This window comes from Hyperolius riggenbachi, chromosome 4 (assembly GCF_040937935.1).
Source record: "Hyperolius riggenbachi isolate aHypRig1 chromosome 4, aHypRig1.pri, whole genome shotgun sequence".
NCBI lineage: Eukaryota > Metazoa > Chordata > Amphibia > Anura > Hyperoliidae > Hyperolius > Hyperolius riggenbachi.
The window spans coordinates 330,711,435-330,731,641 of NC_090649.1; the positions used below are offsets into that span (position 1 = coordinate 330,711,435).

The following is a 20,207-nucleotide window of genomic DNA, read 5'->3' on the forward strand; positions in this document are numbered from 1 at the left end:
CTCTCCAGGCAGGTCCACCCATAGCCGCCAACCAAGTCCCAAACTCTCCTGGTCTGACGGACCGGCGAGCGACCAGAGCACTCCTTGTTCCTGGAACAGGAAACGTCAACTGAGGATCAAGGGGTTGGACAAAGTTTTATAGAGTGCTCTATCTGGACGTTTCCTGTTCCTGGGAGGAGCCTGTCGTTCTCGTGGTGGACCTGTCCTGGAGGTTAAAGGAAAAAAACAAGATACAGATCAATTAATTGTGATGAGTAGTGATAAAGTTATTGGCAAATGAATGGGAGGTGAAAGTTGCTCAGATGCAAAAAAATAAACAACCCTGTGGGCTTAAAGAGAAACTCCAACCAAGAATTGAACTTTATCCCAATCAGTAGCTGATACCCCCCTTTTACTTGAGAAATCTATTCCTTTTCACAGACCATCAGGGGGTGCTGTATGACTGATATTGTGGTGAAACCCCTCCCACAAGAAACTCTGAGGACCGTGCCAAACAGCAAGCAGCAGTTACATCACCTGCCAACAGTAAAAATGTCACCATGTAATGTCAGAATGTAAATCAGGGATTTAAAAGATTTAAATGGGCAAACACTGACTAAATCATTTATACATAATTATTGTAAAAATTATGCACTTTTTTTAATTACATTATTTTCACTGGAGTTTTTCTTGAAGTGGTTATGTCAAAATTTGCATGGGGTATGAATAATTATGAGCAGCATTGTATGTTTATTTGAAAGTCCAACTTGGTCTACCCAGTTTCTCCTCCTCAATAAATGTAAAGCTGAACTCTAAGTTCAGATACTCTGAGCATTGCTGCAGAATGTTTTATGTTTAAAAAAAAAAAAAAAAAAAAGACAAACATCCCTGAATTTCATATTACGTTTTGGTCAGAAGACTGCCAGTCCCAGCGTTCACTCAATATCCTCCATGTTCTGGAGGCAACGGTTATTGGCTCGTGTAGCACACGCCATGTATTCCTACAAATCCAGGAGGAAGTTGATTTATGGTCACTATAAACCTGCTGTGATTAAGCCAAAACTTCTGATTACGGTGGGAAGAGTAACAATTATCCTAACATACTAGTTAGCTTCACCTAGGAGGGGGAAGTTGGGGTTAGCAAAGCAATACAACAGCTGCTGGTTAAATGGATTACCTGCTAGAAGCTTTGGTGCACTAATACAAACCTAAGCCTCCTGTATGAGGCTAATTGGCATGTCAGATTTTTTTTTCTCTATATATCACTACTCTGGAGCCATTAAACTGACCAACAGTCAGTGACATAAGTCTGCTGGGGGTAGGGTTGGAATGCAGTTCAGCTGTAATGCAGAGAACTTTCTTTTAAATGGAGCCATTTGTGTATCATTTCATATCATTTTGCAAAGAAATGCTATTTTGCTGTAATGTACCAATGCCCTGGAGTTTGATCTTGGGTGAGGTTGCTCTGATGCTGCTACAGTTAGAACCGCTATAATCCACCAATCGTGCTAATCATATAGTCTCCAAATGCTGCCTCCCTTTGAATGATTGGAATGAGTGCTCTGTCACGCCATACCACGTTTTATTTTATTTTTTTAAATACATGGCACATAGACTTCAGTGGAACAGTTCAGACCTATGCATTGTGGGTTTTTTTCACAGTACCAAATGTTGCATTTTAGGTAAATACTCAAATTTTCCCTCCAATTATATCTATGAAGAGCTGCAAAATGCACACAAACAAGAGAAATGCATACGTGTACAACTGCACAGTGTGTAACTGTAGAGTAAAAGAGCCACCTAAGCCTATAACAGATATAAATAATTTATTACAGAAGGCAAAAATAATGAAAATTTCTAATATATATATATATATATATATAAAGGATCTTTTCAGGATGATGTGCAGCCGTGCTTCACTGATATGGCTTTGATCCAAATTAGAATACCGTCATACAATCTCTGGAACGCTATAACAATATGGAAATCTACTTTGCACTTTACTCCAAAATGTTCCATAAAACACATTGGCCTCAATTCACTAAGATCATGCTAGAGATAAGGCAAGAGAAAACTTACCTCCACACGTGAGAGAGTTATCTTACCTCTTCATTCCTTAAGTTACCTCTCCTGTAGTTAATTTACCTCTCCTGTAGTTATTTTCACATGCAGCTAATTAACAGCCTGTCTTTAACTCTGGAGTTATTTTAAGGATTGGAGAGTTAATTTAAAGACAGAAGAGATAACTTTAGGCTTGCCTGAGGTAAAATGTTTCCTGAATACTACATGCCTTATCACCATGGTAACAACTCTAGAAGAGTTATTAAAGACAGGAGATAAGTTTAGTGAATAGAGGCCATTGACCTTTAAATCTGATGACCAGTCAAGCTTATGACTGCTTTTGCTGTTACAGGAAATAGGTTGAAGGATAGCTTAGGACCAGATTCTCTATATATTTTAATCATACTTTGCCTAATTATGTATATTGCAAGTGCTGATTTTCAATTATAGCCCCCATTTTTTGTAGGTATTTGTATGGCTTTGAAGAATATTGTGCTTCGGGTAATATTAATTTCCACATGGAGCTGCCATTGAAGGTTGCTAAATCAAGTAAAGACCAAAATGTAGAAAATGAAGATTTTCTAAAACAAGAACCTGAAAATGGTGGAAATATTAAAGAAGATATCGATGTAAAGAGTGATGATTGTATGATTAAAGATGCAACTTCTTCAACTGAAGAGGTCCAGAACTTGGTAAGTACATAATTTATTTTATACATGCTAACACATACTAAAGAAACAGGTTACAACTGCTGTAACCTACTTGCTCCAGAATTACAGTACTATACTCAGGGCTGTGGAGTCTGTCTGAGCAATTTTGGGTACTTGGAGTCAGAGTCGGTAGTTTCAATGAACTGAGGAGTTGGTAGTTTCAATGAACTGAGGAGTCGGAGTTGGATGATGTTTGAACCAAATCAATAGCCTTTGTAAAAATTAGACTAAGCAGTCGGAGTCAGAACAATTTTGGGTACTCTGAGTCTGTGGTTTCATAAACTGAGGAGTCTGTAGATTTTTGTGCCGACCCCACAGCCCTGACTATACTATCACATTCATGCACATAACATGCCAATCCTAAATCCAGGTGGCAGGAAGACAGAAATTCTAGCTTTAACCACTTGAGGACCTAGGGCTTTCTACCCCTTAAGGACCGGCCACTTTTTTTCCATTCAGACCACTGCAGCTTTCACGGTTTATTGCTCGCTCATACAACCTACCAACTAAATGAATTTTGGCTCCTTTTCTTGTCACTAATAAAGCTTTCTTTTGGTGCTATTTGATTGCTCCTGCGATTTTTACTTTTTATTATATTCATCAAAAAAGACATGAATTTTGGCAAAAAAATGATTTTTTTAACTTTCTGTGCTGACATTTTTCAAATAAAGTAAAATTTCTGTATACATGCAGCGCGAAAAATGTGGACAAACATGTTTTGGATAAAAAAAAACCCATTCAGTGTATATTTATTGGTTTGGGTAAAAGTTATAGCGTTTACAAACTATGGTGCAAAAAGTGAATTTTCCCATTTTCAAGCATCTCTGACTTTTCTGACCACCTGTCATGTTTCATGAGGGGCTAGAATTCCAGGATAGTATAAATACCCCCCAAATGACCCCATTTTGGAAAGAAGACATCCCAAAGTATTCACTGAGAGGCATAATGAGTTCATAGAAGATATTATTTTTTGTCACAAGTAAGCGGAAAATGACACTTTGTGACCAAAAAAAAAAAAAAGTTTCCATTTCTTCTAACTTGCGACAAAAAAAAAATGAAATCTGCCACGGACTCACCATGCCCCTCTCTGAATACCTTGAAGGGTCTACTTTCCAAAATGGGTCATTTGTGGGGTGTGTTTACTGTCCTGACATTTTGGGGGGTGCTAAATTGTAAGCACCCCTGTAAAGCCTAAAGGTGCTCATTGAACTTTGGACCGCTTAGCGCAGTTAGGCTGCAAAAAAGTGCCACACGTGGTATTGCCATACTTAGGAGAAGTAGTATAATGTGTTTTGGGGTGTATTTTTACACATACCCATGCTGGGTGGGAGAAATATCTCTGTAAATGACAATTTTTTAATTTTTTTTACACACAATTGTCCATTTACAGAGATCTTTCTCCCACTCAGCATGGGTATGTGTAAAAATACACCCCAAAACACATTATACTACTTCTCCTCAGTACGGTGATACCACATGTGTGGCACTTTTTTGCACCCTAACTGCGCTAAAGGGTCCAAAGTCCAATGAGTACCTTTAGGATTTAACAGGTCATTTTGAGAAATTTCGTTTCAAGACTACTCCTCACGGTTTAGGGCCCCTAAAATGCCAGGGCAGTATAGGAACCCCACAAATGACCCCATTTTAGAAAGAAGACACCCCAAGGTATTCCGTTAGGAGTATGGTGAGTTCATAGAAGATTTTATTTTTTGTCACAAGTTAGCGGAAAATGACACTTTGTGAAAAAACACAATTAAAATCAATTTCCGCTAACTTGTGACGAAAAATAAAATCTTCTATGAACTCGCTATACTACTAACGGAATACCTTGGGGTGTCTTCTTTCTAAAATGGGGTCATTTGTGGGGTTCCTATACTGCCCTGGCATTTTAGGGGCCCTAAACCGTGAGGAGTAGTCTTGAAACGAAATTTCTCAAAATGACCTGTGAAATCCTAAAGGTACTCATTGGACTTTGGACCCTTTAGCGCAGTTAGGGTGCAAAAAAGTGCCACACATGTGGTATCGCCGTACTCGGGAGAAGTAGTACAATGTGTTTTGGGGTGTATTTTTACACATACCCATGCTGGGTGGGAGAAATACCTCTGTAAATGGACAATTGTGTGTAAAAAAATCAAAAGATTGTCATTTACAGAGGTATTTCTCCCACCCAGCATGGGTATATGTAAAAATACACCCCAAAACACATTATACTACTTCTCCCAAGTACGGCGATACCACGTGTGGCACTTTTTTGCACCCTAACTGCGCTAAAGGGTCCAAAGTCCAATGAGTACCTTTAGGATTTCACAGGTCATTTTTCTTTCAAGACTACTCCTCACGGTTTAGGGCCCCTAAAATGCCAGGGCAGTATAGGAACCCCACTAATGACCCCATTTTAGAAAGAAGACACCCCAAGGTATTCAGTTAGGAGTATGGTGAGTTCATAGAAGTTTTTATTTTTTTGTCACAAGTTAGCGGAAATTGATTTTAATTGTTTTTTTTCACAAAGTGTCATTTTCCGCTAACTTGTGACAAAAAATAAAATCTTCTATGAACTCGCCATACTCCGTACGGAATACCTTTGGGTGTCTTCTTTCTAGAATGGGGTCATTTGTGGGGTTCCTATACTGCCCTGGCATTTTAGGGGCCCTAAACCGTGAGGAGTAGTCTTGAAACCAAATGTCGCAAAATGACCTGTGAAATCCTAAAGGTACTCATTGGACTTTGGGCCCCTTAGCGTACTTAGGGTGTAAAAAAGTGCCACACATGTGGTACCGCCGTACTCAGGAGAAGTAGTATAATGCGTTTTGGGGTGTATTTTTACACATACCCATGCTAAGTGGGAGAAATATCTCTGTAAATGACAATTGTTTAATTTTTTTACACACAATTGTCCATTTACATAGAAATGTCTCCCACCCAGCATGGGTATGTGTAAAAATACACCCCAAAACACATTATACTACTTTTCCTGAGTACGGCGGTACCACATGTGTGACACTTTTTTGCAGCCTAGGTGCGCTAAGGGGCCCAACGTCCTATTCACAGGTCATTTTGAGGCATTTGTTTTCTAGACTACTCCTCGCGGTTTAGGGCCCCTAAAATGCCAGGGCAGTATAGGAACCCCACAAGTGACCCCATTTTAGAAAGAAGACACCCCAAGGTATTCCGTTAGGTGTATGGCGAGTTCATAGAAGATTTTATTTTTTGTCACAAGTTAGTGAAAAATGACACTTTGTGAAAAAAACCAATAAAAATCAATTTCCGCTAACTTTTGACAAAAAATAAAATCTTCTATGAACTCGTCATACACCTAACAGAATACCTTGGGGTGTCTTTTTTTCTAAAATGGGGTCACTTGTGGGGTTCCTATACCGCCCTGGCATTTTACGGGCCCAAAACCGTGAGTAGTCTGGAAACCAAATGTCTCAAAATGACTGTTCAGGGGTATAAGCATCTGCAAATTTTGATGACAGGTGGTCTATGAGGGGGCGAATTTTGTGGAACCGGTCATAAGCAGGGTGGCCTTTTAGATGACAGGTTGTATTGGGCCTGATCTGATGGATAGGAGTGCTAGGGGGGTGACACGAGGTGATTGATGGGTGTCTCAGGGGGTGGTTAGAGGGGAAAATAGATGCAATCAATGCACTGGGGAGGTGATCGGAAGGGGGTCTGAGGGGGATCTGAGGGTTTGGCCGAGTGATCAGGAGCCCACACGGGGCAAATTAGGGCCTGATCTGATGGGTAGGTGTGCTAGGGGGTGACAGGAGGTGATTGATGGGTGTCTCAAGGTGTGATTAGAGGGGGGAATAGATGCAAGCAATGCACTGGCGAGGTGATCAGGGCTGGGGTCTGAGGGCATTCTGAGGGTGTGGGCGGGTGATTGAGTGCCCTAGGGGCAGATAGGGGTCTAATCTGATAGGTAGCAGTGAAAGGGGGTGATTGATGGGTAATTAGTGGGTGTTTAGGGTAGAGAACAGATGTAAACACTGCACTTGGGAGGTGATCGGACGTCGGATCTGCGGGCGATCTATTGGTGTGGGTGGGTGATCAGATTGCCCGCAAGGGGCAGGTTAGGGGCTGATTGATGGGTGGCAGTGACAGCGGGTGATTGATGGGTGGCAGTGACAGGGGGTGATTGATGGGTGGCAGTGACAGGGGGTGATTGATGGGTGATTGACAGGTGATCAGTGGGTTATTACAGGGAAGGACAGATGTAAATAATGCCCTGGCGAATTGATAAGGGGGGGGTCTGAGGGCAATCTGAGCGTGTAGGCGGGTGATTGGGTGCCCGCAAGGGGCAGATTAGGGTCTGATCTGATGGGTAACAGTGACAGGTGGTGATAGGGGGTGATTGATGGGTAATTAGTGGGTGTTTAGAGGAGAGAATAGATGTAAACGCTGCGCTTGGGTGGTGATCTGATGTCGGATCTGCGGGCGATCTATTGGTGTGGGTGGGTGATCAGATTGCCCGCAAGGGGCAGGTTGGGGGCTGATTGTTGGGTGGCAGTGACAGGGGGTGATTGATGGGTGATAGGTGATTGGCAGGTGATTGACAGGTGATCAGTGGGTTATTACAGGGAGGAACAGATGTAATTAATGCACTGGCGAATTGATAAGGGGGGGGGGTCTGAGGGCAATCTGAGCGTGTGGGCGGGTGATTGGGTGCCCGCAAGGGGCAGATTAGGGCCTGATCTGATAGGTAACAGTGACAGGTGGTGATAGGGGGTGATTGATGGGTAATTGGTGGGTGTTTAGAGAAGATAACAGATGTAAACAATACATTTGGGAGGTAATCTGACGGCGGGTTTGCGGGCGATCTAATGGTGTGGGTGGGTGATCAGATTGCCCGCAAGGGGCAGGTTAGGGGCTGATTGATGGGTGGCAGTGACAGGGGGTGATTGATGGGTGATAGGTGATTGACAGGTGATCAGTGGGTTATTACAGGGAAGAACAGATGTAATTAATGCACTGGTGAATTGATAAGGGGGGGGGGGGTCAGAGGGCAATCTGAGCGTGTGGGCGGGTGATTGGGTGCCCGCAAGGGGCAGATTAGGGTCTGATCTGATAGGTAAAAGTGACAGGTGGTGATAGGGGGTGATTGATGGGTAATTAGTGGGTGTTTAGAGGAGAGAATAGATGTAAACAATGGATTTGGGAGGTGATCTGATGTCGGATCTGCGGGCGATCTATTGGTGTGGGGGGGTGATCAGATTGCCCGCAAGGGGCAGGTTAGGGGCTGATTGATGGGTGGCAGTGACAGGGGGTGATTGGCGGGTGATTGACAGGTGATCAGTGGGGATAGATGCATACAGTACATGGGGGGGTCTGGGGAGAATCTGAGGGGTGGGGGGGGTGATCAGGAGGGGGCAGGGGGGGGGATAAAAAAAATTGCGTTGACAGATAGTGACAGGGAGTGATTGATGGGTGATTAGGGGGGTGATTGGGTGCAAACAGGGGTCTGGGGGGTGGGCAGGGGGGGGTCTGATGGGTGCTGTGGGCGATCTGGGGCAGGGGGGGGGGGGAAATCAGTGTGCTTGGTGCAGACTAGGGTGGCTGCAGCCTGCCCTGGTGGTCCCTCGGACACTGGGACCACCAGGGCAGGAGGCAGCCTGTATAATACACTTTGTAAACATTACAAAGTGTATTATACACTTTGTATGTGGCGATCGTCGGGTTAACATCCCGCTGGCGCTTCCGTATGGCCGGCGGGATGTTGCGGCGGGTGAGCGGCGCCAGGCGGAGGCAGAGGATCGCGTCACGGATGACGCGATCGCTCCGCCCATGCCCCTACAAGGACCGCCGCCATTTGTCTATACGGCGGTCCTTGCGGCGTCCACTTCCCGGCCGCCTCTGTGCGTTAGGCGGTCGGGAAGTGGTTAATCAGAGTGGTCCGACCACGAGATCTTGAGTGTTCAGCTGCTCTGAGATGTAGTCAGTTTGGGAATAGATATTGCGGGAGTGGGAATAAAAGGTGTATCCCTTTCCCCAAGGTAAAGCACTCTCCAGACATCGCAGGTATTTGTATCATGTAGAAAATGAATTCAACTGGCGTTATATGTGTGGTGATATCTAGAGTACCAGTGTCTAGTAAAACGTTCAGGTCACCTGCGATAATGAGCTTTCCACTTCTGTTTAATGCAATTTTATTGGTGAGAGGGATATGGAGGCTGCCATATTTATTTCCTTCTAAACAATGCCAGTTGCCTGGCAGCCCTGTTGATCTTCTGACATAAGTAGCTTCTGAGTCTAAACCCTGGAACAAGCATATGGCTAATCCAGTAAAACCTGAGTCGGCTGAGTCAGAGTACCTGATCTGCATATGCTTGTTCAGGGTCTATGGCTAAAAGAAGTGACATACTCCCACTGAAGGGGCACATATTGAAATTAAAGTATTAGTGACACCCACGACAGGATCCCACCACTAGTCAGAATCTGACCCCTACAACACTAACAATCTTGTTGTCGCAAAAAGGTAGGGTTTTATGTAGTATAATGGCTACACTGCATTTTTCATGTAAGGCCAGAAGCCTAGTAATTTTGAGGATGCATATGATGCCAATATTTATGTTTGTGATCCTTTTTTAAAATATGTAACATAATGATGTCAGTATGCAGGCTTGTGAAGCTAATCTACATTTTGTGAAGCCTGTGACATTACGGATGTGATAGAGAGCATGAAAAACCTTTTATTGCTAAAGAGTGGAAACCTCTCGTGAGAAAACACGTGAGAAAAGTTCATGAGGGCAGCAGTCATTTTTTTTTCGTGTCGCCCTCTACCCCCAATATTATGCTTCTAATCCATTCTTTTGGCTTACGAAAAATGCAGCGTTCTTCTTTCTTATGGCTTACTGATCATGGGTGAACTGAATTAAATTACAGGTTTGCAGCAGAAACAGGATTCTGTACATATGCTGTTCCTTCAGTTAGCTGGATAGAGCTGTTCATTCTGTGATACCCCCGCTAACCATTCCAGTCAGTCATAAACTTTACATGACCAATCGCTCCCGGGCAGCGCAAAGGGCTGGATCCAGTGCGCCTGACGTCAGGATGTTGGCTGACATCCATGACGTCATTCCGATCATCGCCATGGCAACAGGAGAAGCCAAACAGGAGATCGCGTTCTATACGCGATCTCCTGTTTGCTGTTGTTGCCGGCGGCGATCGGACTAGAGGGACACATGCGCCCTCTAGTGGTGTTTCATGTAGCTACCACTCGGGTAGCTACATGAAACAGAAAAAAAAATACAAAAAATGTGTAATGCAACCTCCTTGGCGAAAAAATGTAACCGCCAAGGAGGTTAAAAACGTACCTCTTCAGGAAAGCATACAATCACACTTAGAAAACTTTGACCACTGACCACCACTTTACCATCATTTAATTTACAGCTTCCCTTCATAAATTGTCTTATCACTTAACACGTTAGGATTGGCCAGGGCTCTCTTTCCCCTTTGACTTTTAATGTTATACATTGTGGGTACATATCTTCCACCCTTATGTAAAACCTCTTGCTGACTTGCTCATTTCGTCGACTGTAATCCATCATTGTCTTGTGTTAGTTGTTGTATTGTTTATATTGTATTTTTGTATTGTATTGTTACACTTTCTGTTGAACAGCGCCACAGAAGATGATGGCACTATATAAATCATTCTCAATAAATAAGATATCTGCTGAAATACATATTTTCATGAACAATGCAAGAGTTAAATTATGACAGAATTCTCCATATCTTTTATTTACCTATATTATCAGGAAAATGAGGTAAACTCTGTTTGTCCCTTTGAGAAAGAATTAAAAGAAAAAGAGGAAAACCTTTCAGACCATGAAGTGCATACTCTGATGGGAGCTGAAGGCCATCAAGTGCCTGAAGTGGACAATGCTACTGAGATAAAAGAAGAGTAAGATAGTTTAACTGTAAATTTACTGCAAAGATTTGGGAGAAGGAGGGAGGGGGAGAAAGTATACCTATTATTAGGGGACACCATTATACTTGTCGTGAGGTGTGTGTTAGACTATACTTATATAATAGGATGGTGACATGGCTGTACTTGTTATGAGGGGGATGTTACATGGCTGTTACTGGTGGACACGGTCACTTAGTAACATAATTTGGTTGAAAAAGACATCCGTTCATGAAGTTCACCCAGAAGAAAAATGTAATGATTGTGCATGTTATGGGGGAAAGACATTGGTCTTCTTGTTCCCTGTGCTATCTTATGTTTCAATCTTTAGAGTTTATAACTTATAAGGGTCAAATGTTAGGATTGACTTGCATAGATATATATTATAATAATAGTATAGTGCTTTTCTCTAGTCTGAGCCACTATGGGTGCACTGGGTAGGCCACCCTGCAGTGTTGAGGAGTCTTGCGCAAGGACTCCTCACTTAATAGGTACTGGCCAGAATTTCGACCCTGGTCTCCAATGTCAGAGGCATTGCCCTTAAAGGATACCAGAGCCAAGAGTAAATAAGAGAAACGGAGGAAGCAGGCATGTATGGGGAGCCATCCTGATGCCCACCGCTTCCCCGCTCTCCTTTTTGCCCCTCTGATTCTCCTAATTGCCCTCTGGCACCCTCTTCCACCAGAGTCGGGCATCACTGCGCCTGCGCTGGCTTGGCTGCGTACGTCCTACAGCCAGCTATTTACGCCAGCTCTGGTATCCTTTACCAGTACACTATCCAGCCAGCATGCATGCTTCCAGCTATCATGCATGCCTAAAACTAGAGGGAATGTATGCAGATTTAGATTTTTTTCCTTTAGAGGATATTATTTGTTTACAAGTATATTTTCCAATAGCAAAAGTTCATGTTTGAAGAGGGATGATGAAAATGAGAAGAATACTGGGACTAAAATGAACAATCATGAAGAGAGAGAAGAGTCTGAAAGTTACCCCCGAATCATAAAGAGCCATATCAGGTAGGAGTATAAGCCGTATTTTACACTTTTAGTATGTTCCTTGTGTGAGACATTGAGGTTTTCTCATTTAATGTAGGAAGTTTTGATTCAGGATGATACAATGCATTGGCTAATTTAATAGAAACCGTAAGCTTTCAGCTAATAAGCATTCTTTAGACTCAGTTACTCTGTTGACTACAGAAATAGAGGGCTTATGAGTCTAGAGAAGGTTTACTAACCAAAGGCTATGGCGAAAAAAGATGATGGATTGCGAAGCATTGTTACAGTAAGATGTTAAAATGGAACACATTCCAGGTTTTCTGACTTTAGTCAGTTTGTATGGATTTGTATTTGGAAATACTGGTCTGAAGCATGATATTTATCTTTGAAATGTGCTGCCAATACAGGGATTCTTTTTTTTATGGTTTCTATATTGTATATTAAAAAAATGTTTGTTTTTGTTTTAGGTACGATGAGTGGATGAAAGCTGATAAAGCCATCAGACCAGCTGATAAAAGTGTACCAAAAATAAAACACAGGAGGAAAATCAAGGTATGATTTTAATCTTTTGTTACATGGTATATAATTGATTTAGCAAGTTTCATCTCTTTATATCACAGTTTTTTTCCCAGGTTTCTTGACGGCCAACAATATCCCTATCATACTGCTATTTGCTTGCTGGAAGAAGTAGACTATTTCATAGTCTGGTGACTGATAGGCCACGGGGCAGCGGGACCACTAAAACTATGAATTTTAGAAAAGCAAAGTTCAATCAAATCAGGCAGGCACTAAGTTTGGTGAACTGGGATAATATACTACAAGGGGAGGACACTGAAGGGAAATGGCAAGCTTTTAAACGTATTCTCAATCAATATTGTAGTATGTATATCCCATATGGAAACAAAATGTCTAGGAATAAAAAAAGGCCTCTATGGATGAATAGAAAGGTTAGGGATAAAATGAAGAGGAAAAAGAATGCCTATAAGGTCCTAAAACAGGAGGGGACCGAGGCTGCACTAAGCAATTATAAGGAGTGCAATAAAAATTGTAAAAAAGAAATTAGGCTGGCAAAGATCGAAGCTGAAAATCAAATCGCTAGGGATATCAAATCTAACCCAAAAAAGTTTTACAAGTACATCAACTCTAAAAAAAGAAAGGTTGACTGTATAGGACTCCTAAAGGATGAGGGTGGGAACTCAATGGTGGATGACCAAGGTAAGGCAGAGTTATTAAATGCTTTCTTTGCTTCTGTCTTTACAAAGGAAACAGCACTGTTGCAAATTACAGAGGCGGAAGAGTCTCAATCTTCTAACTGTAATATTAAATACTTAACGCAGGAAGAAGTAAAGGCAAGACTAAATAAATTAAAAATAGACAAGGCACCTGGCCCGGATGGCATGCATCCTCGGGTCCTAAGGGAATTAAGTTCAGTTATAGATAAACCCCTTTATCTTATCTTTTGTGACTCTCTTGCAACTGGCAGAGTCCCAGTGGATTGGCGTACAGCCCACGTTTTCCCATTATTTAAGAAGGGCAAAAAATCAGATCCAGGAAATTATAGACCTGTAAGCTTAACATCAGTTGTATGCAAACTATTTGAGGGGTTACTAAGAGATACTATACATGATTTCATAGTAGAAAATAATCTTATTTCTCAGCATCAACATGGGTTTACTAAAGACAGGTCCTGTTTGACTAACATGCTCAGCTTTTATGAGGTAGTGAATGCTAATATGGATATTGGGAATGCTGTAGATGTGATATACTTAGACTTTGCTAAGGCATTCGACACTGTTCCCCACAAAAGTCTGGTGCAAAAGATGAGGATGCAAGGACTGGGGAAGAGTCTGTGTGCTTGGATAGGGAACTGGCTAATGGACAGAAAACAAAGAGTTGTGGTCAATGGATCATACTCAAAATGGGAGACTGTTAGCAGTGGGGTCCCACAGGGGTCTGTACTGGGTCCAGTGCTCTTCAATTTATTTATTAATGACCTAGTGGATACAGTAGTGAGCAATGTTGCTATTTTTGCAGATGATACAAAATTGTGCAGAATCATCAACTCTAAGGAAGATAGTGTTATATTGCAACAGGATCTGGATAGGATGGCTATATGGGCACATACATGGCAGATGAAATTCAATGTTGACAAATGTAAAGTCATGCATTTTGGTCGTACCAATGGTCTAACACCATACAAAATAAATGGGATACAGTTGGGGACATCAAACTTGGAGAAGGACTTAGGAGTACTCATCGACAACAAGTTAAATAATCGTACTCAATGCCAAGCCGCTGCAGCTAAAGCTAACAAAATTTTGGGATGCATTAAAAGGGAAATAAAAACTCGAGATGCTAGCATAATATTGCCCCTGTTTAACTCTCTAGTAAGGCCACATCTGGAATATGGAATTCAGTTCTGGGCACCACATTACAAAAAAGATATTGCAGTTTTAGAGCAGGTGCAGAGACGAGCAACAAAATTGATACGTGGGATGGAAGGTCTCACTTACCAAGAAAGGTTAGATAAACTGGGTTTATTTAGTCTAGAGAAAAGACGCCTTAGAGGAGATCTAATTAACATGTATAAATACATCAGAGGGCAATATAATAGCTTGGCGGATGAGCTTTTTGTCCCTAGGCCTTCTCAAAGGACTAGAGGACATGATCTGCGCATGGAGGAAAAACGTTTTAGCCATTTATTTAGGAAAGGGTTCTTTACAGTAAGAGTGATTAAGATGTGGAATGCATTGCCACAGGAAGTCGTTATGGCAAACTCTATACCTGCATTTAAAGGGGGCTTAGATGCTTTCCTTGCGTTGAATGACATCCATGGCTACAATTACTAGGTAATGCCAATGATGTTAATCCAGGGATTTTATGATCAACAGGGATATGTGAGGGAGCAGGCTGGAGTTGTACTTTGTACTGGTTGAACTCGATGGACGTATGTCTTTTTTCAACCAAAGTAACTATGTAACTATATAGCCGATAATTGGGTGATGGAGTTGTTAACTGTACATCTTGCCTCCTATTTTCCCAATAATTCTGGCTTTAAATTTTGCTGATTGCCGATAAATGCACAATTGGTCTGATAAGCAATTATATCTAGTGCCACTGTAATGCTTTGTGTTCAATATGATCTGACAAGTGTTTTGAGATGGCATGAGTTATATATTCTGCACAGTAAATTTGGCACTGGCTTCCCTATAATAAAAGTATTGGTAAAATAAATTACATAAACCCGGGAGTTTTGGGTTTGCAACCTTTTTTTTTTTATTAATGTGTTGGTGCATTTCCACTCTCCATTACCCAATCCTAACCGATCACACCCTATGGTAATTCCTCTACCTGATGCCTAACTTCAGCCTATTAATCTTGGTAATTGGTAATGGTAATTTATTCTAACTTTGCTTTGCTCTACACTTATATCCTAATAGTAATCCTCCTAATCTCATAACCAATACCTTCAGTCAAACCATTCATCCTCAACCAGTAAATTTAGGGTGACCCTGTCAGAATTCTAGCGGTTTTATTTATGCAGGAAAAGATGTCATATGTATATGTGTTAAGTTTTAATGTTCTATGCAAAATTTCATTGTAAACTGTAAAGTTGGGTTACTTCTTTAAAATATTGCTATGTGACATCTGAGCATATTTTAGGCTGTAAAGCTTATGAGATTATTTTAACTTGCAAGCTGGCAGATAATAGACGTACTGGTTACAAAAAGCCAGAGCATTATTGTTTATGCTAGTGCGTGGCCATGACATTTAAAGAGGCTTCTGTGTGAAGACAGAAAAGCAAGTTAAACTTACATTACTGCAGTAATTATAAATGCACATAATTATTACACACAGATATTATTAATCTAAATATTAATGATCAATACAGTCCTTCTAAAGAAAGAAATAGTTATTGTTAAACCCTATATAATAGAATCTATTACTCTGAAAGATATTTAAAATCTGTAGTCTACCCGTGGAAGATGAGAAAGTAAAACTTTTATAAGATTGTTTCAACTTGTAAGCTGGACAATTGTTGACATGTTCCGTGGCTTGAAGGCCATCACAGCCAGCAAGAATATAATGCCATGTTTTGACTATGATTGTCCTTTGGAATGTCAATAAGTTCCAAGGTTTTTGTATTGTCCCGTATTTAGGACAATGATGCCATCTGGTGGTTACATAGTTTTATAAAACCAACATTATTAATAGATTGTTATTTGTTATAAAAGGCTGACCTCTGCCGGTTAAAGTGATTATATTTATATAGACAATGATTTTATATTAAGATTTAATGTGCAATTATTTCTTTAATGATTAATTGTTTTAAGAAGAATTATATAATAAGATTTATATTTAAATAAGTATATTAGAAGCCTTATATGTTTCAATAAGCCTAAAATTGCTGAAGGCTCTTGCAGGTCTGTGTTAGTGTCAATCTGACCTGGGAAAGTACCAAGACATTCCAACATAATTAACAGGGAACACTTTATCAGAAATGCGTCATGAATGACATTGTTTACTCTCCATGTCTCGGTCAGCCAACAGACAAGATGGCTGTTGACGTCCATTTTTAATTACGTGCGTCAGAAATGACCTAAACAAAATGTCAAGCACTCCAAATGACGTTAATTCCCACAAGATAAGGTAATTAAGAATTTATAAACAATAATATTGTGACTTAGGTAATCAAAACATGATAAAGCATTGACGCACGAAAGCTTTAGCCAATCAGAACCTGGGATTCAGGGAAAGTCCAGATTAGGCAGCCATATTGCCTCCAGCCCCTATAAAGGTAGGAGCTGTAAGCTCATTGTTTGCAGAAGCCCAACAATCTCCTGAGAAGACATATGAGGCAGAAGCTACCTTCCCACAAGTGGTTCTAGATGCTGAAGAGATGACAGAGAAGGGGTAATATGCTTAATATTCTGGTGATTTACTTTATTAATTTTTCAGCATTAAGTCTTGTTAAGATGTTAGCAAGAAGTTTTTTAGAAGCTATTTTTTATGTTATTTCTTTAAGAAGATTACTACAAGTTTTACACAGCTACTACATACACAGCTATTGATACAGATGAGACTACTTTTGATCTTATTCTACATAACACAACCGTTATATTCTTTTTGAATGTACTTAGAAGATTGATGATCGTTTGGCTATAAAGCCTTGATAAGATGGAATACTGTTATAAGGAAACACTACTTGGAACTGTTCATATTTTGTATATATGCTGTATGATAAGCAAATACAATTTTTTATATAAAATCATATACTGAGTGCTCTGATTCATTTCAAGGTATACCGTCAATCTATAATTACTGTTATAGAGGGTTCAGACCCCACTATGCCGGATTTATATGATAGCAACGCTTTAAGGGCTGGTTCTTTACTGAGTTAGCAATCATGAAAAAGGCAAAAACCGCTCAGGTTTTTGACAACCCAAAGTTATCTGGAGTGGCGGTGTTGTAAGCTAGAGCAGTAGAAGTAGTATAAAATGACACAGAATTGATACTGGCTGCAGTAATGAGGACAGCAGGAGAGTTTACTGGCTAAGCAGTGTGGTATCCATCGGAACTAACAGCCAAATATGTGTTGGCACTAATGAAAAGTTTTTAAAATGTATATGCACCAAGGGTGAAAAGATGTTAGGGATTGGACAATCAAAAAGGGCCAAAACATACAGAATCTTTTCACTAAACTGTTTTTCGATTGCTTTTGAATTTGGCCAGCCAGATGATGTTTTTGATGAGAACAGTGGAATGAACGACTTTCTACTGCAGGTTTGGGGACTGTTTAAAGAGACTCTGAAGCAAGAATAAATCTCGCTTCGGAGCTCATAGTTAGCAGGGGCATGTGTGCCCCTGCTAAACCGCCGCTGTCGCGCCGCTAAACGGGGGTCCCTTCACCCCCAAACCCACCCCCGCAATAGTTGGTCGTAGACTTGGTCGTGATTTATTGCTTCCTGGAGGCAGGGCTAACGGCTGCAGCCCTGCCTCCAGTCGCGTCTATCAGCAGCGCATCGCCGCCTCTCCCCCGCCCCTCTCAGTGAAGGAAGACTGAGAGGGGCGGGGGAGAGGCGGAGATACGCGCTGACAGACGCGCGTGGGGCAGGGCTGCGGCGGTTAGCCCCAACCAGGAAGAGCTCCCCCACTGCACCGAGGGGATTTGGGGGTGAAGGGACCACCGTTAAGCCGCAGGAATGCGGCGTTTTAGCAGGGGCACACATGCCCCTGCTATCTATGAGGTCTGAAGCGAGATTTATTCTCGCTTCAGACTCTCTTTAAGTCGCAGGATAGTATACTTTATTCATGCAGGGTCTGTGTTAGGCAGCGACTGTAGTGTGTAAAGTTGTGTTATTTAGGGTATGCAGTTAATGGTCATATAGTTTTAGTCACAGGGCTGTTCAAGTTACTTTTTTAGCAACTGCTGGAAAAAAAATGTTTGCTGTGTTTGTTTTAGAGGAAATAAGAGGACTATGACAATATTACTTTAATAACATTCACGACTGGAAAAATTTACTCTGCTACTAACCAAATAGAATATTTTGGGGGTATTAAAATTTGGAGAAATGTTGTATTTAGCAAGGTTCTTTAGTGAATATTTAACTTTAAATTTAACACAACAAATTTTGGAGAAAAGTTTTCAGCAGCAGTAGACAATGAGGATGATCAATGATATGCAAATAGTTCTAATTTATGCTAATGTATTCATTTTTATGCAAATAAATGCTGCTTGAAAATGGACCAATCAAGTCCCACCCAGATTTAAATTGATTGGTCCATTTTCAAACTGCATATATTTGCATAAAAATTTGCATACACGTGGAAATATTTGCAACTCATTGATCATCCCTAATAGACACTATAAAATAAATATGAAAAATGTATTTCCTGTATTGCTATACTACCAACATACTTTGCAGTGCTTTACAAAGTAGAACCATTTGCATCATACAAACGACATATACATTATAGCAGTTTGCCATTTGACTTGCCATAAAGCAAGGAGTCATTGTTTTAATCACTTCACCGCCCCCGTACAGTATATCTGCACCCCTTTAAACTTCCGTGCCTGGGGTGTAGATATAAGTATCCCCGCCGCTGTCTGCGCTCCCGCTCGCTCGTGCGCGTGTTTTTTTTGGTAAGGGTCACCACTAATGCATATTTTATATTTTCAGTTTATTTTTTAACATGATTTTTTTTATAATGTAACTCATTTATAGGAGTCTACTTAATTCATCACTACTACAATAGCTGTTTGTCATACATGTTTTTATCCAACGTTTTCATTGAATGTAACCATTTTAATTCATTTTGTTACATAGAGTATGAGCAACGCATTTTGCAGCAGTAGTTTGAGAGAGAGCCACATCGCTGTATAGCGAGTGCAGAGTTTAACAATCCATCAGCATGTCAACCCATAAATAGATCCTGCATGGTCTCGAAGTGTTGGTTATGATTGGATAATAGAATTGATTTGTTAGAAGTGTTGACTTTTTGAATAATTTAACTATTGACTTTGGCTTAGTCTTCCTTCACAGTGAAAGTTGTTCTTTTATATTTTATTCCAGAATAAATTTGAAGCTGATCACAACAAATCCAAGCCAGATAAAGATGAGAACTGTCCCAAACAGTGTAGACTCTTTGCAAGACCTTTATTCCAGCAATGTGATTTGGACAATGAATTATCCTTTGATTCTCCGGAAAGCAGAAATACTGCACAAGGTCCACTGAAACCATTGGAAATCACTTCTATCTTGAATGGCCTTCAAGGTACATACCATGAGAAGTTATTATTATTATTAGTGAGAAGTGGCATTAATAAGGGCGTGTTAAATATTAGGTTGCTGAATGTTTGTTACAGGCAAATCTGAAATCCAAGCATTTTATAAACGTCCTAAATCATTTAAGGCAAAGTGCTTAATATTTTTTTGGGTTTAAAAATATTACGGTACATACTTCTAACGCTAATTTAGGCAAAGTATGACAAGACATGAGACGTATATCCTTCCCCTATTCCCACAATCCCCCACCCATGTTAATGTTTTGTTTCGCTTTGGCAATGCTAAATGTATTTGGTCCTGCCAATAAAGCTTTCTGGATCGGATAATGAGGCACCATTCAGGCAAATTCCTGTAAAAACAGTGTTCTGAACAGAGGCGGTTTATTTTCAATAATGTGAATTCATTTAAAACAATAGAATGCAGTGTTTATTTTTGCAGGGGCTAAAAAAAACAAAAACAAACAAACAATGATGTAGTAGCCTTTTACACCCCCCCTGTCCGCCTGTATCTTCTGGTGGGGTAAGCCATTACCTCTCGTTTACACATTATGTTTTTAATGTTTTAACACCCATGCATTATGAAAATGCAGGTAATCCTTGACCCTATCATACACATGCTTGTTGTCTAGGGTAGCTGTTGATGATTCATTCTGTAATATTAAAGCTGACTTCCAGGTTTAGATAAGGAAATCCCATTCAACCCTGTTAAATCATTTAAAAATCTCAAAATCCTGTATAATGCTAGTAATGGTGCATGGACATGCTTCCATTAA

General features: G+C 40.7%; 1 protein-coding gene across 1 annotated transcript in view; it reads left to right on the plus strand.

The window, feature by feature from the left end:
• ARID4B (AT-rich interaction domain 4B) overlaps window positions 1-20,207 on the plus strand; it is a 197,785-nt gene that overhangs the window by 147,771 nt on the left and 29,807 nt on the right. The window contains exons 15-19 of the mRNA XM_068231813.1: window positions 2,507-2,732; window positions 10,505-10,650; window positions 11,550-11,669; window positions 12,116-12,200; window positions 19,223-19,424. Of these exons, the coding sequence (XP_068087914.1) occupies window positions 2,507-2,732; window positions 10,505-10,650; window positions 11,550-11,669; window positions 12,116-12,200; window positions 19,223-19,424 (779 nt within the window). The remainder of the gene's footprint in view (window positions 1-2,506; window positions 2,733-10,504; window positions 10,651-11,549; window positions 11,670-12,115; window positions 12,201-19,222; window positions 19,425-20,207) is intronic.